This window comes from Microtus ochrogaster, chromosome 1, assembly GCF_000317375.1.
Source record: "Microtus ochrogaster isolate Prairie Vole_2 chromosome 1, MicOch1.0, whole genome shotgun sequence".
In the NCBI taxonomy this organism is placed as follows: Eukaryota; Metazoa; Chordata; class Mammalia; order Rodentia; family Cricetidae; genus Microtus; species Microtus ochrogaster.
The window spans coordinates 103,383,007-103,402,728 of record NC_022009.1 but is presented as its reverse complement, the minus strand read 5'-3'; the positions used below and the strand labels follow the sequence as shown (position 1 = coordinate 103,402,728).

Genomic DNA, 19,722 nt, shown 5'->3' with positions numbered 1-19,722 from the left:
GACAGCTATCCGCCAGCGGTGGTTTGAAGACGGCTAGCGATTCTGATCAGACTGCATTTCCCACACATTTCAAATGCCCCCCCCTTTAACTCTGTGAACTTTGGTTGCAAAGGAGGGTCTTGTTAAAAACCCACCAATCTGCGGACTATGTCTCTATGTCCATTGTAAAGTATGGGGAAATCAGTGTAGGGAGGGGAAAGGGGAGGTGAGGGTTGCAACCTGCTCTAGCTAGCTGGGTTTGTTGTTTTTAAATCTCGGATTCTTTTGAAAATTCCCAGTGTCTTCCCAAACTGCTCTGAGTTCCTATTCAAACTCAGATGATAAGGTCGTTTAAGTTTGCTCCCACAGTTTGGGCGAGAAGTAGTCCTCCCGGGAGGGATGTCAATGACCAGGGAAGGGGACTGAAATGAATTAATCTTGGTCCCAGACTTGAAAACCTGAGTCCGTAGTACCGCGGGGGGTGGAGGGGGTGCTGGCGGAGCCACAGTCCCAGGTCCAGGAACAACTATCCTCCAGCAAGCAGATCCAGGAACCCGCTCTATTCCAATCAACCTGTTGCACCTCTCTCTGCGCAGTTTCCCCGCCTGGGAGCTGATTGACAGCAGTCACTACCCAACCCTGGACTCAGAACCTCCTCCAGGGACCAGCGATTGGCCCCCTGGCAGAATTGGAGTTAGGGGGTGCGAGGGGAGGGATTTCCCTCAAAGTCTAAGGTCCTGGGAAGTCGGGGCTGTTCTGCCTGCCACACGCCCCGGACGCGCTGGAAGTGTTTAGCATCTTAGGTTGTCGCTCCAGGTCGGGACTGCACGGCGCGCTGGGCCATCCTCCAGGTCCTGCCCTGCCACGGGGAGGACCCCACAGGGGCCGCGCCGAGTTTTTGGCCCTTCCCAGCGGTCTCTCTGGAAGCCTGCATTCACTAGCTTTGCGTACGCGCGGGGTGAACTATCGGAACCCTAACGCCGGGACCCTGCACACCACAAGGACTGCAGGGATGGTCACCCGAGCGCGCTTGAGAGTCAAATTCTCCGGCTTCCAGACGATACCCAAACAGTCCCCCAGGCTGCTCGTGCTGTTTCTGTCACTGGTAAGCCGGGTCTCCACACAGCCTGCTGCCCCAGGCGCAGCACTTCTGTCCCCGGGTCTCTCCGGGGCTTCTGGAATACCTTCAGAGGACGCTATAGTGGTGGCGAACCGCGGGCTCCTAGTGCCCTTCGGTCGCGAAGTCTGGCTGGATCCGTTGCGTGACTTGGTGCTGCAGGTGCAGCCAGGGGACCGCTGCTACGTGACGGTGCTAGACAACGACGCGCTGGCCCAGCGGCCAGGCCGCTTGAGTCCCAAGCGCTTCGCGTGCGACTATGGCCCCGGAGAGGTGCGCTACTCGCACCTGGGCGCTCGCAGCCCTTCGCGAGACCGCGTCCGGCTGCAGTTGCGCTACGATGCCCCAGGAGGGGCGATAGTCCTGCCGTTGGCCCTAGAAGTAGAAGTGGTCTTCACCCAACTGGAAGTTGTGACTCGGAACTTACCTCTGGTCGTGGAAGAACTACTAGGGACTAGCAATGCCCTGGACGCTCGGAGCTTAGAGTTCGCCTACCAGCCTGAGACCGAGGAGTGCCGCGTGGGCATCTTGTCAGGTTTGAGTGGTCTGCCTCGTTATGGAGAGCTCCTTCACTACCCACAGGCTCCGGAAGGGGCCAGAACGGGAGGGACCTCGGAGACCCTTTTGATGGACTGCAAAGAATTCCAAGAGCTGGGAGTGCGCTACCGGCACACAGCCCCCAGTCGCTCACCTAACAGGGACTGGCTACCTATGGTGGTGGAGCTACATTCGCGAGGGGCTCCTGTGGGCAGCCCGCCTTTAAAACGGGAGCACTTCCAGGTGCTTGTGAGGATCCGGGGAGGAACGGAGAACACTGCCCCCAAGCCTAGTTTCGTGGCCATGATGATGATGGAGGTGGACCAGTTTGTACTGACCGCTCTGACTCCAGACATGCTGGCGGCCGAGGATGCTGAATCCAACCCAGACCTTTTGATCTTCAACCTTACCTCTGCCTTCCAGCCCGGGCAGGGCTACTTGGTGAGTACTGATGACCGAAGCCTGCCTCTCTCCTCCTTTACACAACGGGATTTGCGCCTGCTGAAGATTGCCTACCAGCCTCCCTCTGAAGACTCTAACGAGGAGCGTCTGTTTGAACTGGAACTGGAGGTAGTGGACCCCGAAGGAGCAGCCTCAGACCCTTTCGCCTTCATGGTGGTGGTGAAGCCCATGAATACGTTGGCCCCAGTGGTCACACGAAACACTGGCCTTATTCTCTACGAGGGTCAGTATCGGCCGCTCACGGGTCCTGTGGGCAGTGGACCCCAGAACTTGGTCATCAGTGATGAAGATGATCTAGAAGCTGTGAGGCTGGAGGTGGTGGCCGGGCTCAGGCATGGCCACCTTGTGATTCTGGGTTCTCCCGGGAGCGACTCCTCTCCCAAGACCTTCACAGTGGCCGAGCTGGCAGCTGGCCAGGTTGTCTACCAGCATGACGACAGAGACGGCTCACTGAGTGACAACCTGGTGCTTCGCATGTCGGATGGAGAAGGCAGGCACCAGGTTCAATTCCTGTTCCCCATCACTTTGGTGCCTGTGGACGACCAGCCGCCCGTCTTGAACGCCAACACTGGGCTGACGCTGGCAGAGGGTGAAACCGTGCCTATCCCACCCATGACCCTGAGTGCAACTGATATGGATTCAGATGACTCGCAGCTGCGTTTTGTGCTGGAACCACCTTTCTCAACCACCGGGCACCTGCTTCTCCGCCAAACTCACGCTCCCCAGGAAGAGCAGGGGCTGTGGCAGAAACAGGGGCTATTTTATGAGCGGACGGTGACAGAATGGCGGCAACAGGATATCACAGACGGGAGACTCTTCTACAGGCACTCGGGGCCCCACAGCCCTGGGCCAGTGATGGACCAGTTCACATTTAGAATCCAAGACAACCACGACCCCCCTAATCAATCCGGAATCCAGAAGTTTGTGATACGCATTCATCCCGTGGACCGCCTCCCTCCGGAACTGGGCCGTGGCTGTCCCCTTCGGATGGTGGTCCAGGAATCCCAGCTCACACCACTGAGGAAAAAGTGGCTGCACTACACTGACATGGACACCGATGATAGAGAGCTACACTACACAGTGACCCAACCCCCCGTGGACACAGATGAAAACCACTCGCCAGCCCCGCTAGGCACTTTGGTCTTCACGGATAATCCCTCAGTCGTGGTGACCCATTTTACCCAAGCCCAGGTCAACCATCATAAAATCGCTTACAGGCCCCCAGGTGAGGAGCTGGGAGTAGCCGCTCGAGTGGCGCAATTCCAATTCCGAGTAGAAGACCGAGCTGGGAATGCGGCTCCGGGCACCTTCACCCTTTACCTGCAGCCTGTGGATAACCAGCCCCCTGAGATTGTCAACACTGGCTTCACGGTTGAGGAGAAGGGCCACCACATCCTGCGGGAGACGGAGCTGCATGTGAATGACGTTGACACCGATGTGGCCCACATCTCCTTCACTCTCACACAGGTCCCCAAGCATGGGCACCTGCAAATATCTGGACAGACATTGCACGTCGGAGGACGCTTCCGTTTAGAGGACATAAAGCAGGGCAGAATTTCCTATTCAAATAACGGGGATGCGTCTTTGACGGACAGCTGCTCCCTGGAGGTCAGCGACAGACACCACGTGGTGCCAATCACTCTCAGAGTGAATGTTCGGCCCACGGATCGTGAAGGTCCCATGCCACTCCTTCCGGCTGGCACTCTGGAGTCCTATCTAGATGTCTTAGAAAACGGGGCTGCTGAAGTCACCGCCAATATCATTAAGGGAACCTACCAGGATACTGACGATTTGATGCTGACTTTCCTATTGGAAGATCCACCTTTGTATGGGGAAATTTTGGTCAATGGAGCTCCAGCTGAGCGGTTCACCCAGAGGGACGTCTTGGAGGGCTCTGTCGTCTATGCCCACACCAGCGGTGAGATTGGCCTCTTGCCCAGAGGAGACTCTTTTAACCTCAGTCTGTCAGAGATGTCCCAAGAATGGAGAATTGGCAGCAGTATTATTCAAGGTGTTACCGTCTGGGTGACCATCCTCCCTGTGGACAGCCAAGCCCCGGAGATCTCCATTGGTGAGCAGTTTGTCGTGCTGGAAGGTGACAAGAGTATGATCACCCTAACCCATCTAAGCGCTGAGGACCTGGACTCCCTCAATGATGATCTCTTGTGTACAATCGTCATCCAACCCACCTCAGGTTATGTTGAGAACATTTCTCCAGCACCAGGCTCAGAGAAGTCAAGAGCCGGGATTGCCGTAAGTGCCTTCACAATGAAGGATCTCAGGCAAGGGCACATTAACTATGTCCAGAGTGTCCACAGAGGGGTAGAGCCTGTGGAGGACCGGTTTATATTCCGCTGTTCTGACGGCATTAACTTTTCCGAGAGGCAGATTTTCCCCATTGTAATCATTCCTACCAATGATGAGCAGCCAGAACTGTTCATGAGGGAATTCATGGTGATGGAAGGCATGAGTCTGGTGGTCGACACGCCCATCCTCAATGCGGCTGACGCTGACGTTCCCCGGGATGACTTAACGTTCACCGTTAAGCGGTTTCCGACTCACGGTCACATCATGAACCAGCTGATCAATGGCACGGTGTTGGTTGAAAGCTTCACCCTGGACCAGATTCTAGAGAGTTCCAGCATTATCTATGAGCATGACGGCTCTGAGACGCAAGAAGACAGTTTCGTGATTCAACTGACCGACGGCAAGCACTCCGTGGAGAAGACAGCCCTCATCGTGGTCATCCCGGTGGATGACGAGACCCCAAGGATGACCATCAATAATGGGCTAGAGATAGAAATCGGGGAAACCAAAGTTATCAACAACAAAATACTAATGGCAACTGATTTAGACTCTGATGACAAATCGTTGGTGTATATTATTCGTTATGGGCCGGGACATGGCTTGTTACAGAGACAAAAGCCTACATGTGTCTTTGAAAACGTCACTCTAGGCATGAACTTTACCCAGGATGAAGTGGACAGAAATTTAATTCAATATGTCCACTTGGGGCAAGAGGGCATTCGAGACCTAATTAAATTTGATGTGACAGATGGGACGAACGCCCTTATAGATCGCTACTTTTATGTGTCTATTGGAAGTGTGGACATCGTCTTCCCCGATGTGATAAGTAAGGGGGTGTCCTTGAAAGAAGGTGGCAAAGTCACTCTCACAACAGACCTCCTGAGCACAAGTGACTTGAACAGCCCTGATGAGAACTTAGTTTTCACCATCACCAGGGCTCCCGTGAGAGGGCACTTGGAGTGCACAGATCGAAGAGGGACGGCCATCACGGCTTTCACTCAGCTCCAGCTGGCTGGCAACAAAATCTACTACATCCACACAGCTGAGGATGAGGTCAAAATGGACAGTTTCGAGTTTCAAGTCACTGATGGACGGAACCCTGTCTTCCGAACGTTCAGGATCTCCATCAGTGACGTAGACAATAAAAAGCCGGTGGTCACCATCCACAACTTGGTGGTCAGTGAAAGCGACAGCAAGCTGATCACTCCCTTCGAACTCACTGTGGAAGACAGAGATACTCCAGACAGGCTCCTCAAGTTCACTGTCACCCAGGTTCCTGTGCATGGTCACCTCCTGTTCAACAATACAAGGTCCGTCACGGTTTTTACCAAGCAGGACTTGAACGAAAACTTAATCAGCTACAAACATGATGGCACAGAGTCCACGGAAGACAGCTTCTCCTTCACGGTGACGGATGGCACCCACTCTGACTTCTATGTCTTTCCGGACACGGTGTTTGAAACAAGGAGACCTCAAGTGATGAAAATCCAGGTGCTGGCTGTTGACAACAGGGTCCCCCAAGTTGTGGTGAACAAAGGAGCTACTACGCTTCGGACTCTGGCCACTGGCCATTTGGGCTTCATGATCACAAGCAAAATACTGAAAGTGGAGGACAGAGACAGCCTACATTTTTCTCTCAGGTTCATCGTGACAGAAGCCCCCCAACATGGCTACCTTCTTAACCTGGGCCAAGGTAACCACAGCATCACACAGTTTACTCAAGGTATGTTCTGTTTCTCTCCTTATAACCAAAGCTCATGCTGACTTTTATTTCTTGAGTGAGCCCCTCACTAAGCCTTGTAAGCAGAGTATCAAGATTGAGTTAAAAGGAAGAGGAAGGGAAGGGAGAAGAGAGGAGGAGACAGAGGGGAGGAGCTCAATAGATACCCACAACTCTGGGGAAACACCGCTTTGCTGGGTGTTGCATTGTAGAGACCTTTGTCCCAGGGACTGTAAAGGCACTGTGACCGCGGCAAGATATGCTTTTGAGGCAAGAATGAGAAGACAAGGCTATGACAGAGGCTGACTTTGCGATGCTGTTTCATTTCGTCAATTTTCTTGCCATTCTCTGCTTTGTACACTGCACATAGCCCTCAAAACATTTTAGAGCCATCAAGAGAGACAGACAATGCGGTACAAATTACAGAAAATCATGTCTGCATTCATTGGCTAACTAGTCACCCATCTCATTAAAGTCAGCAAATAGGAAAAGAGGATTAATAGCCAAGGGAGGGAATTATTTCATTATTATTTTTCATTATTCTACCTCGTTTATTATTATTTGCTATTATTTACATTTTCCTTAATTATTTTATTACTTGCTATCATGTTATTTTTATTGTTGTTATCATGACATTTCATCATTCTTTTTTCATTCACTGTCCTTCATTCATTATTTCTTCAATGCCTTTTCTGCCCTATCCCAAGCAAAGTGTCAGACACCCCTTGCCTGAAGCACCTGCCTTTCTGAAGCCCCTGAGGCTGCAGGCTCTGATGAGGTCAGAGATGGAAGGGCAGGTGCCGTCTGCAGAGTGGTTCAGAGCAGGGAAGGGAGAAGCCATTCAGAGGCTGGCTGGGAGGTGAGGGCTCTGTTCTCAGACCCTGCCACTTTCATTACAAAGGGATTTGTGTTGCTTTCAGGAAAATCTCAGCACCAGGATGGAAACTGGATCTGCCTACAGTAGGCTCTGGGGTGGAAATGGAGTGTGACCCCAGGACATCCCAGTGGGGGTGTTCTTTTCCTGCTGCCGCTTTCTGCTCTAACACAACAAACACTTTAATAGACGTGGATGTTGTGTTGAAGCGATCTGCTTTTCTGTTTGATACTGGCAAACAGCTTCACACTCCAAGCCTCCAACTCTTGGCTGAGAGCCTGCGTGTATCTCGGGCCTGCAGGGACAGGAAAACCCCAGAGTCGGAGCCTGTCATGCCAGCCCAGCAGAGAGTTTTCTGCAGTGTTAGGCTGGCGGGTTTTCATGGGAAGGACGGAAGAAGTAACTATTCGAGAGCAGAAAACCTTATTTCTCACCCCGCCCCCAACTCCAAACCAATGTGTTTTCACAGCATTTTTCTTATTAAAAAAAAAAAAGAAGAATTGGAAGAAGATAAACTAATTTCTTTCAGATTCTACAGGCCAAATTCCACAGCTCAAAAATAGCTCCAAATTATTCCTCATTTGTTGAACTTTAAAAATTAACTAATTTATTGTAGGCATTTTGTTTTGTTTTCACGGGGTTCCCACGATTCAATTCCATTATCCTTGTAATCATAGAGTAGTTATATTTCATTGTAAAAATTATAGTTTTAAAAATTACATTTTAAAGGAACTTATCATCCTAACACAAATTCAGACTCGAAGGAGGAGCTCTTCTGATATTTAATCACACTGCACTCAGCTGAACAAGTCGAGGCCGGAGTTCGGTTCAGAGCAGTTATTTATGGAGATTAGATAAGTAGTTAAGGATGCCGAGGGCTCCTGCACAGCTGGCTGCTCCTCCTGGAGGGGAAATGGGAGCCGCGCGGGACATGAGGACTGTGTGTGCAGTTCATCTGGTTTGGGTTTTGCCTTCTCATGAAGAGATCAGTGAGACTAAATTCTGACTCTCAGCAAAGGCAGCCAGAGAGGTTATTCCTAAATTGATTAACTAAATGGCCCTTGGGGGAACATTTTAAATTTATTTCAAAGACTTAGGAAAATGCCTTGTCAGGAAAGGTTCACGATGCAGAATTCGCCCAGTTAGAGAGCGATGTCCCTGCCTACAATGGAACAGCTTACTCCCAAGTCTGAAGCGGTCGTCTCAAGTACCTAGGCTTTCCTTTTTTTGTACAGTGAGTACGTAATGAGGCTGCAGAGATGGCTCAGCAGTTAAGAGCACTGGCTGCTCTTGCAGAGGACCCAGCTTCGGTCCCCAGCACCCACATTGCCGCTAACAGCTCCCTGTAACTCCAGTTTCAGCAGATCTCTTGCCCTCTTCTGGCCTCTTTGGGTGCCAGACAAGCGCATAGTGTTGATTCCTGCTGTGTGGAGGCAAAGCACTCGTGTATATAAGATAAAAACAAATAATGAACACATGCTGATCTTTTGGTTGGATAATTTGTTAATCGCTTCCAGGTGTAAGAGGCATGAAGCCCCCCCCCCCTTTTGTACCAGCTGTGATTACCAAGGATATTTGATTAAAATAGAAACTTTGGAACGGTTGTATAGATCAATGAAATAAATATATCAAACAGATCAATTAGAAGAAAGTCTAATTCTTAGATTACTGTTATCACAGTCCAGCTGTCTTAATTATTGTGTTCTCTTTTTACTTAAGGAAGGTACTGTTTGTACACATTTACAGTCGTTTGTATGTCTCAAAAACATTAATGTCATTGATATCAATGACAGCACTGTCACCGAGGGTCTCCCAAAGTTGGAGGGAAAGTGATAAGCTTTGAAGTGGTCATAATTTCGGTGGCATTCTCTCTTAATGTTGTACTTTTTAAAGAAAACTTTGACACATGATGTATAATAGAGGTTTGTTTTTTTAACTTATATTTTTATTTTGTTTTTATTGTATGAATGTTTTACCTGCACGTGTGTCTGTTTGCTGTGTGTGTGCCTGGTCCCTGTGGAGATCAGAAGTGGTCATTAGTTCCTCTGGAACAGGGGTCCCCAGAGGCTAAGAGTCACTCTGTGGGTGCCTGGAATCATTCCCGGGTGCTCTTCAAGAGCAGCGAGTGCTCTCCTCTCTCAGCCATCTCTCCAGACCCTGAGCTTCATGGTTTAATTAGTTAAAAACTTCTGTTCAGACTTATTTTATGTGTCTGTGTTTTGCCTGGGTGTATGCAGTGCCCAAGGAGGCCAGCAGTGATCAGTAGAGCATCTTGTCACTGGAATTAAGATGGCTGCTGATGCTGTGAACTGAACAATGGTCCTTAGCAAGAGCAGCTGAGCCATCTCTCCAGTCCCCTATCATGATCATCATCAGTTTATTGTTATTATTATTATTATTACTATTATTTTAATTGCCAGCTAGTGTAGTAATAGGAGAGGCAGGGCTGCTTCCCAGCACCCCGGCCGCCTGGCTAGCTTATGCCCCGAAATAATTACATGGACACTGTATTCTTTTAAACACTGCTTGGCCCTTTAGCTCTAGCCCTTACTGGCTAATTCTGATATCCCGATCAACCCATCTCTAATAATCTGTGAGCACCGGTCTTACCGGGAAGATTCTAGCCTACATCCATCCTGGGTCAGAGCTTCATCGCGTGTGTCTGCCCAGGAGCCGGCAGCATGGCGTCTCTGCTCCAGAGAGCAGAGCTGTCAGTCTGAGCTCACTTCCTCTTCCTCCCAGCATTCTGTTCTGTTTACTCCTCCCACCTATGTTTTAACCTATGAGGGCCAGCCAAGCAGTTATCTTTATTGCTAACCAATGAAATCAACAGATTGATATATGACACTCCCACATCAAGCTAGTATCTTTAGACTTTCATACAAAATGTAAGAGGAGATGAGAAGTTTAGAACAGAGTTTTCCTTGTGGCTGCAGGTCATGGCAGGTACTCTAAGGATGTATAGTCAGCAGGGTGCTCATCACTGATCAGTTAAACAGGCTAAGGAAGGGCTGTGCAGGACTGTGCAGTGGCGGTGGTACAGAGACTGTGTAGGGGGTACAGGGACTGTGCAGGGGGTGGTGCAGGGGCTGTGCAGGGCTTGGAGGGGTGGTGCAGGGGCTGTGCAGGGGCTTGCAGGGGTGGTACAGGAGCTATGCAGGGCTGTGCAGGGACTGTGCCTCTTAGTCTCACAGAGGCTTGCTCCAGGTTAAGGTGGAGACGTGGGTGAGTGGGTGAGGCCACCTAGCTTTTTCATTTCAAGTTAAGACTCATAAGAGCATTTGCTGACTGCAAGACCTTCAATAGAGGGCCGTGGCATGTAAAAATGGAGGGAAAAAAAACTCCTTCAGACTTTAATTTTTCTAGGAAAGAAACCTGTGCAGATGGATTTAAACACTAGGCAAAAGAAATGGGCCACTGTGGCAGGGCTAAAGATAAAGTACTGTACTACAGGGGTACAGTACATTTGGACTTGGTCCTATGAACTAAAAAGCAGACTCTCCTAGTGCCAGGAGCGTTTCTTAGGCAGGATAGAGTTCTCATGTCAGATCTCCTAAGGAAAGATTCAGAAATCTTTGGCAGAATGTGCTAACTTCAAGCTCTCTGCTCACTCCAGACAACTTTCTCATATTGTCGTTTTGTTTATTACCCCTGTGAACTCCGCAACATAAACCTCACAGAGCTTCTAGAAATTAGAAAAGTCACAAACACACAGGATTCAGATAAATACTGCATACCTGATTGACGGTGTTTCTAGCTACATTGTAATGTCTTGTAACCTTAGAAGCTCACTTACTGCCCCAGGTCCAAGACAGATAATGTTTTAAGTATCAAAGGACAGAATGATATTGGTTTCATTACATTGTGTGTGTGTATGTCATCATTAGAAGGAGAAGCTGGTAAAATGGATGAATTCTTAAAATTGTGTATTAGTAATGTCAACAGATCTATGCACGCAAGTTTGGTGGACTTGGAAGCAGTGAAAAGGGCCGTTCTGAGGCGCGCTAAAACCTCTGCAATGCCTTAAAGCTTTACAGCCGTCTACTGTACCATAGCCGCTAAGAAAAATCACTACCCTGGGGGAGAAAACCTCTGCTTCTTCCTTTGGCTTCCTGTAAGACTCACTCTGCATGGGAGGCAAATCATGCAATCTCAAGAGGCCCAGGAAATCTGCCATGCCTCAAAATATCTTCTTCCTTCCCACCTGTCATGGAGCCTGGCATGCCGCTTTTAGAGAGCCACTCCTTTGGTGGGAAGGGACGCCACCTTGCTATTATTACAGTCTAAGCCTGGCCCTCTGTTTCTCTGTGTGCAGGATCATATTTCTGTAGGACAGCTGGTATTAGGGTGTGGAGATAGAGAAGTAAAGCAGCGTTCCCCCGAAAGGGGATCTAAACATGGTTTCAGAAACTCAATAGCCAATAGGATTTTACTGTAAGCACAAGCTATCTGTTTTGATACAGTAATTAATCACCTTGCCCTTTGATTGCTTTTTAGCTGACATTGATGACCTGAAAATATGTTATGTATTGAGAGAGAGAGCGAATGCCACAAGTGATCTGTTCCATTTCACGGTGGAAGACGACGGTAAGCATTCCACTCTCTGGGTGGTGAAATCGGGAGGCCTTTTCATATTTATTTATTTATTTATTTTGGTTGCTCTTGGACTACATTGCTGCAAGAAATCTTTAGCGGATGTTACTTTGTGCTCATATGCTTTTATGCAGAGTGAATTCTGTGTCTGCTATAGAAGGTTTGGTCATTTCAATCAGACAGAACTCTGTCCTTTAGTGGATACTGGGAAAGGTTGTGTTGTTTCTGTCTTGTGGTTTCTAAGAGTGACGGTGGCAGGAAGAGAGGAGAAGAAGGAGAGTTCTGTATGAACAGGGTACCTCTGCCCTGTTCACACTACTTAGGTAGCAGGAAGATGCTGAAATCTGGCCATGCTGTGTACCTGCCCTGGTGGGTCTTTCCCAAACAGGATCCCCTTGGGTGCTGGCTCTACTCAACCAGAACTCCGTAATAAATAAACATGGCCTCATGGCCCCTGTTTCAGGGTATACACTGATCTTAGCTTGGGGGATCTTTGTGAGTTGGTCTAGCTAAAAGCTTTCCTTGGCCAAGTTTGAAGAACACTGTAGAAACTGGTGTATGCCTTTCTAAGTCTCCTAGACAAGAAGCTTTATTGCCACCACCCACCCTCAGGCCTGCTCAGGTACTCTTCTGCTCCCAGTGTCTTCCTTCTCACCCTGCAAACACAGACCTGGAAACATCTAGCCACTTCTGGATTGAGGATAAAAATGTTTTTTGTTGTTGGGTGTCCTCGTGGAAAGCCACGGAATATCACCAAGTATTTGAACAGGACGCAGGCAGTTTCAAGAAAGAAGCCAACATGCTAGGGAGTATATGGAGAGGAGAACTCACTCAGACTAGGTCTGAGTCTGCTTCCTTGTGACACTTTTAAAATACGGCCTACTGACTGTCAGGTTGTCTACCTCAAAAAGAGGTGCTTCTCGCCCTCCACATGCACTGAGGCATAAAATGCTCTTGCTTAAAACTTCAGCCGATAACAGCATGACCAGGTGTCTGAAAGCGATGTCTATTTCGTGCATGCCAAAGAGGCCGAAGAAGGTTTCCCAACATGGGCAGAGTTATTTGATTCCTCCTTCAAATCCGAGGCTTAACATAGCTAATGCCTGTGTTTGAAAGCAACCAAATCATAGTTTAGTATTTGACGTACTGGCAAAGGAATCTCAGGAAGGAGCAAAGTCCAAACCAACCGACAAAGCCAAAGCCGTCTCCTTCCCGAAGCCTGCTGCTCAAGGGCCAAACTCTGCCAAAAAGAAATGGCAAAATAAGACCTGTGATCGAATAGTGATTTCAGGTAAAAGGTTTGTCTTTAGAACGAGTGAACAAGTCTCAATAACAACAAAAAAAATGCTTTCTTAAAATTGCAAAAACATTAAAAATCCCGTGGCTTGCTGCTAGAGGGATGGCTCAGCAGTTGAGAACACCACTTGGCTCCGGCAGAGGACCCGGGTTGGGTTCCCAGCACCCACAGGACAGCTCACAACCATCTGTAACTCCAGTTCCAGGAGATCCAATGCCCTCCTTGGGTCCTTCTGACCACCTTGGGCACTGCACACATGATCACATATACCATAAGTAAAAGCAGAACACTCATACACATGAAATAAAAATAAATCCTTTAAAAAAAATACCACGGCCTTTGCTTTTAAAATGTTTCTCCACATTTCTATATACACCTATAATTATTATTCTACTATTCCACACATTTTCTTGCTGGGTGGGACGGAAAAATTACGCGAAAGTTGTATTCAAGCTTTGGAAAGCATTGCATTGTCTAGCGTATCTCAACATGGTGAGTTAGGATGCGTGGTTAAAGAGGTCGGGTTTATATTTAGGTTGCTGAAAGTGTGGTGGGAGTTTCTGGAGATGATCTTTATGGTTTTGAAATTGGAAATGAAATCATCCCAGGAGTTCCTTTTGAGCTTCATTTTACGTGGACAGAATATCTTAGAGATATCCTCCTGTGCCTTCCTCTCCATAGGTGTAGCATTACCTGCACGGCTCAGCTAGATCCTGGCAAAGGGCCATTAAGCAGAATGTATATTACAGCAGGACCTCCCTGATGTAATAAAAGTTCCTTTTGACAGAATAAACAGGAATCTACAAGACCGAAAAAATAGAAAGTTGTATGTATGTCTTAGAACTGAGTTCACCAATTTTTAAGCTGGGTTGTTGTTGTTTTATTTGCTTTTTTGAGACAGGGTTTCTCTGTGTAGCAGTCCTAACTGTCCTGGAACTCACTCTTGCAGACACACAGAGATTTGCCTGCCTCTGCCTCCCAAGTGCTGGGATTAAAGGCGTGCGCCACCACCGCCCAACTTAAGCAGGGTTTGATGTTATCTTGCAAAGGGTCTAACATTTGGATGAAGCATTCAGTTCTGCTGAGACATACAAATTGTTAGCCATAATGATCCTCTACTTTATACTAAGAGGATACATGAACCTTTAAGTCACCTGCGAAGTGTGTAAACAGCTTCCAGTATCTCACATCTGGGCAGCTGTCAGATACCACTGCACAAGATTAGGAACTTTCAGTGTTCAAGCCTCTTTCCAACCTGCTGAAGTCATCTTTTTCAAGCCCACAGGATTGTATTTAGAATGGTGACTAGTGACGCACATTCCCAGGACAAACATAATCCTTGGATCTTTAGAAAAACAAAATATTACAGCCAGGCAGTGTTTGTGCACACCCCTAATCCCAGCACTTGGGAGGCAGAGGCAGGTGTATCTCTTGAGTTTGAGGCCAACCTGGTCTACAGAGCGAGTTCCAGAACAGCCAAGGCTACACAGAGAAACTCTGTCTCAAAGTAACTAAATAAATAGAGTATTACTTCATGTCAAGGATCAAGAAATGGTTGGAGGGCTGGAGAGATGGCTCAGTAGTTGAGAGCATTGCCTGCTTTTCCAAAGGTCCTGAGTTCATTTCCCAGCAACCACATGGTGGCTCATAATCATCTGTAATGAGATCTGGTGCCCTCTTCTGGCCTTCAGGCATACACAGAGACAAAACATTGTATACATAATAAATAAATATTTTTTAAAAAAGAAAGAAATGGTTGGAAGCAGAAGCCTTGCTTCTGATTAGTCATGTTTGGTTAGAATTTGGTGGGTCACAGGATTCTCCTGTTGCGATGTGGGCATGAATAGGTGACCACCATTCAAGGGATGGTTTTTGGGACACCCTCTTTGCATTGGACTTTGGAGTACAACTTAAAATTGTAAAGAGAAATAAGCATTTTTCTACATGATGTACTGTAGAACATACAAACCACACGAAGTCGTTAGATCTCAGAGATCTCACAGGAGGCTTCAACCCTTCTGAATGATTTAATGTCGCCCACACAATTTTGCTCTCACCACCTCTGAGCTTAGCACAACAACAGCAAAATAGCATTGCTATTTGGAAGAAACTGAAACCGAGTCACAGAAATGAGCAACCAGCCTCTTCAAGTGGTCCAAGTAGGAAAACAGGGGCTGAACTGATGAAGCCCATGTTCTTCCACTTTACACTGAAAACCCGTGACTTCCCCAACAGTTGCTGATCTGCCAAAGAAAGCAGACTCCCTGTCCTCCGTTCTGTATACTGAACTTTCAGGGTGAGTGGTGGTGGTGCACGGTTTTAGTCTCAGCACTCAGGAGGCAGGAACAGGCAGATGTTTGTGAGTTCAAGGCCAGCCTGGTCTACAGAGCAGGTTCCAGGATAGCTTTGGCAACAGAGAGAAACCCTGTTGCAAAAAACAAAAACAAAACAACAACAACAAAATAGAATCAGAATACTGTCTGCCTACAGAGTGTCTTCTAGATTAATTTTTATTCTAAAACACTTCGTATGTCCTACGGTTCTCCACTTTGTAGTCTTTCCCCCTGATACTGTGCTTTAATTGTTAATACTATGAGGTAGTTTTATATAAAAGTCATTTAGGGGCCTTTGTAATTTTCTCTCCAAGGGACTACTCTACCGTTTATTGTGATGTGATTGCCAGTTTCAAGTAACTATTTTAACTACGTCCCACCCTCAGCCCTAATGACTGCTCATCTGCCCTCAGCACCAGCTCAAATATCATTTCCTCCCCAAATCTGTTCCCTGTACCATGAGTAGGAAGTTAGCCACGGCCTTCTTGGTGCTTTATATTCCTAACTTTACCTACAATAGGAATGCCTATTGTGCCAGTTAGGTTACGGTGAGGGTCTCCATCAATACAGAAAGAACACCTTCATCTCAGGATGTAACCTTTTGTCCCAGGACCTCCTCAGAGATAAACATGCGGCACATACAGGACCAGTGTTAAAATGGATACAGCCACAAATGAAGGTCAAGTCCTTTTCTGTGCAAGGATCGGTTAAACAGTATCCAAAGGGGCGTTTCTATAGCTGTTTCCGGGGGAACCTTCTGTAAGAACGTTCTCTGATCCCAGCTTTAACTTAAATCCCTATGGCACCAACAAGGATTCTTAGTTAAGCCTCCACGTTTGTAAGCATGCAAAACCAAGTACTATAGACGGTGCTTTGGAATCTTCAGTGAAATGGACTTAAGATCAGAAAGAGACCCAGTTTAGAGTTCTTGTTACTATTCTTAAAGAAGCATTTTTTGGGGGGAGGGGGAGCAGTTTTTGGTATATTGTATAAACAATTCCACAACTTCAGATTTAAAGAGATGTAAGCATTTTTGACATTACTGAATTTTTAAAGCCAGACCATAATTTTTGGCAAGTTCTTTTCTGCGTTGGTCACCCCAGTCTTTATTTTGAGGGGATAGGAGATTTCTAGAGAAATAGAAAGCCGTCTTCACGTAAAGGATGCCCAGGACTCATTTGAAAGGTGTTGTGCCATTTTTTTTAACTTACTTTTGTTGTTGTTTGTTTGTTTTAAGTCTCAAAGACTCAGTCACTGATCTGAGATGGTCTGGGAGGAAAACGGGGATTCTGGGGGTTGCGTCAGACTCATGCTTCACTACTGAACTACATCTCCCTAGGATGTTTCTCGATGAACTTAGGATTTGGCTATGCGAACAGCTGGCTTGATAAGCGATGTGAGAGGATTCTGACTTTTATTCTTTATGAAACTGGTTTGGGTTTGGCACTTCCTCATCCAAGTTCTCATGTGTCCCAGGCGTGCCATCTAACTCTGCCCTGCCTGCCCCTCCTGCCACTGGCATGGAACAGCAGACATAATATTGATCTGTGTTGACTATTACAGTGTGTCTGGTCCACAGCCAGGTCATTTGCTATGTTGTGGCTGTCTTTGACTTTATGGTGGCCAAATTCCTGTCCGCCCGGATCTTTAATTCATGAGCCACTAAAAGATATAAATAGCGCCTTCAGCTAGTGCAGGAAGTCACGGTCATTTCTGTCTATGAAAGATCAGTTAAGGTCAAGGCTTTCAAGTTCTTATTCAACATTTGACAAACTAAATACTCAAATACAAAAGGGTCTTGGGAACCGTTTTCATTCTAGACAGAAGGAACGATGAGTCTTGACTTGAATCTGGCTGTTACGTCAAGATTGGAGGCAAAGTAGTTACTGATAATTAGCTTGAATTACCTTGAATTTAGAGAAAGGGCTAAAAAATATAAGTACAAAATGCGGGAAAATGAAGGTTGTGAGAACAAGCGTTGAAAGATCACCCTGACATTGAGCTGAGAGCGAAAGAAAGGTTTGCAGGAAGTCAAGTCACTGGCTGAGGACAGAGACAAAGGAAGGGTGGCAGAGCCAGGACCTTAACTACAATATGATGAAGTGATATCAAGACTGAAGGCTTTAAACATGGACGGGATGCAGGCTCCACTGGAGTACAGAACTTGGGAAGGACATTGGCTATGGTGGCTATGGTCTGTAATTCCTGCTTTATTCTTTGAGCAGTTAGAATAGTTCCAGTCATCAAAGTCCATCTCTGGTGAGTTATTGTCTTCAAGGTGTGGCTCTAACAATACACCTGCTTAGCCTCCGTGGAAGAAGCTACTCTTCTGGTACAAAAAAAAATGCAATTCAAATTTTAGCAGATGTCTTTACATTCATCCCCAAAATCCACATTATATTAATACACACTTGGTTTTATTCCAGTTGTTATTTTCCTTACATCATGAAACCATTGGCAGAGATTGAATTCCTACAGAGAGACTTAACATGAATCCATATTTACACCCCAAAGAAGTAATAGTCCCTATAAAAGCTAAATCTTTCTATCACAGGTAATTAAAAATGCCATAATATCAAATCAAATATTTATTTGTGGTACATGTTCTAAAACTCAGTGCTATCTTATCCTATATCTTGTAAATTTGTTCTGTGTGACAGAGAAAGGGAAGGCTGTTTTCCATAGTCAAATTTACAGTTCTAATAAGCTTTATTCTGTATTTTGTAGAGTCAAATAAATGAAACCAAGAAACCAAGTGTGTTGTAGGAGAAAGGTCAGAATTTCTGTGGTTAAACTTATTTGCTATAAAGAGAGTTGATGTGGTATTTCCCTCTGTATGCTGTGACTACCATTGATTAATAAAGAAACTGCTTTGGACCTATAGCAAGGCCGAACTTAGTTAGGCAGATAAAACTAAACTGAATGCTGAGAGGAAGAAGGCAGAGTCAGAGAGAAGCCATGGAGCTACTGCCAGCAAGCAAAGCCCATTCTGAAAAATGCGGCTAAACTTTGTTTTTTAGCCTGTGATAGGGAAAAAGAGTAGAGGTAGGTGGGGAAAACTAAACTGAATGCTGGGAGAAAGGAGACAGAATCAGGGAGAAGCCATGTAGCCCCACCAGAGACAGACGCTGGGAACTTTACCCAGTAAGCCACAGGCATGTGATGATACACAGGTTAAATTAAGATATAAGTGTTAGCCAATAAGAATCTAGAGCTAATGGGACAAGCAGTGTTTTAAATAATATAGTTTTTGTGTGATTATTTTGGGGCTGCCGGGCAGCCAGGAAACAAACAGCCCTCCTTCCAACAGAGAGTCTTTATTTATTTGTTGAATCACTCAACAAGTTCTTTTTACATTCCCAGGATGCTTCAGGTGGGAATGTGGGAAAACAGCAATAAATATATAAATATAAACATATATACTATAGTATAAAAATAAAAAATAAGTGTGATGATTGATGGCCTTAACCTTAGATCAATCCCAAGAATTAAGCAATAGACAGAACATTCTGGAGTTTATGAGCTAGAAATGGAGCTGGGAGGAAATGTCTCTGCAAGGTGATTATGTGAATGCAGGCTTAGGATGAGCCACATGTAGCATGGAGTTGAGAGGGTCAGGCATGTTGGTACATACCTTTAATACCAGCAATCGGGAGACAGAGGCAGACGAATCCCTACAAGTTCGAGACCAGCCTGATCTACACAGTGAGTTCCAGACCTGCCAGGGTTATAAAGAGACAGACACCCTGTCTCAAAACAAATCAAGACCCAGAGACAAGAGGTTAGCCATCCCACAATTTTGAGTCTAAATGCATAGCACCTCTTGTTGGTTCATTGAAGAGGAAGGAAGGAGTGGGATGTGAGCATAATTCCGGGCGTCACATGGAGGATGACAGTGCTGTGCACCAAGATGGAGTGGACTGGAAGGTCCTGATACAGAGTCGAGATTGACACTCGGGTGGTTTGGGCATACTGACTGTGAGAAGCCCCATTTCTCTGAAGTCTGTGTACAGAAGGCTAGCCTTTGATTCTGCTTCTCTGCCTCATCTAGCCATCTTAGAAATAGGAGTCATAACAAATACTGGTAGGGACCCTTTCCTTCACCAAAAATCTGACCCTGAGCCAAGCACCTCCCGCTTGCCTGGTCTCGGTTGCAATTATAAAGGGGCTGGGGGTTGAATAGTGAGCAGCTAATGGCGCTCTTTCAAAGACTGAGTAAAAATGCACAGAAAGATTGCCGTTTGTACATCTCAGTTCCTGGGAGGAATTGCAGGGAGGTGCTTCTGTCCAGCTGTCGTCCCTTCCCTGAGGACTTGGAGAGCTTCTGACTCCTCCATTTCTCCTCTCTTCCCTACTTCCCCCTTCTCTCTTAGTTCTGTTTTTGTTTGTTGAGGCAAGATGTCATTATGTAGCCCATGCTGGTCATGGTCCTCCCTGCTCAGCCTCCCTAGTGCTGGGATTTACAGGAGCATGTCACCATGGTCCTCCCTGCTCAGCCTCCCT

At 46.8% G+C, this 19,722-nt stretch overlaps 1 protein-coding gene across 1 annotated transcript in view; it reads left to right on the top strand.

Moving 5' to 3' along the window:
* The first annotated feature begins 991 nt into the window (after nt 1-991).
* Nucleotides 992-19,722, top strand: part of Frem2 (FRAS1 related extracellular matrix protein 2) — a 129,278-nt gene continuing 110,547 nt past the window's right edge. Inside the window, exons 1-2 of the mRNA XM_005343968.3 lie at nt 992-6,125; nt 11,494-11,583. Coding sequence (XP_005344025.1) covers nt 992-6,125; nt 11,494-11,583 — 5,224 coding nt within the window. The remainder of the gene's footprint in view (nt 6,126-11,493; nt 11,584-19,722) is intronic.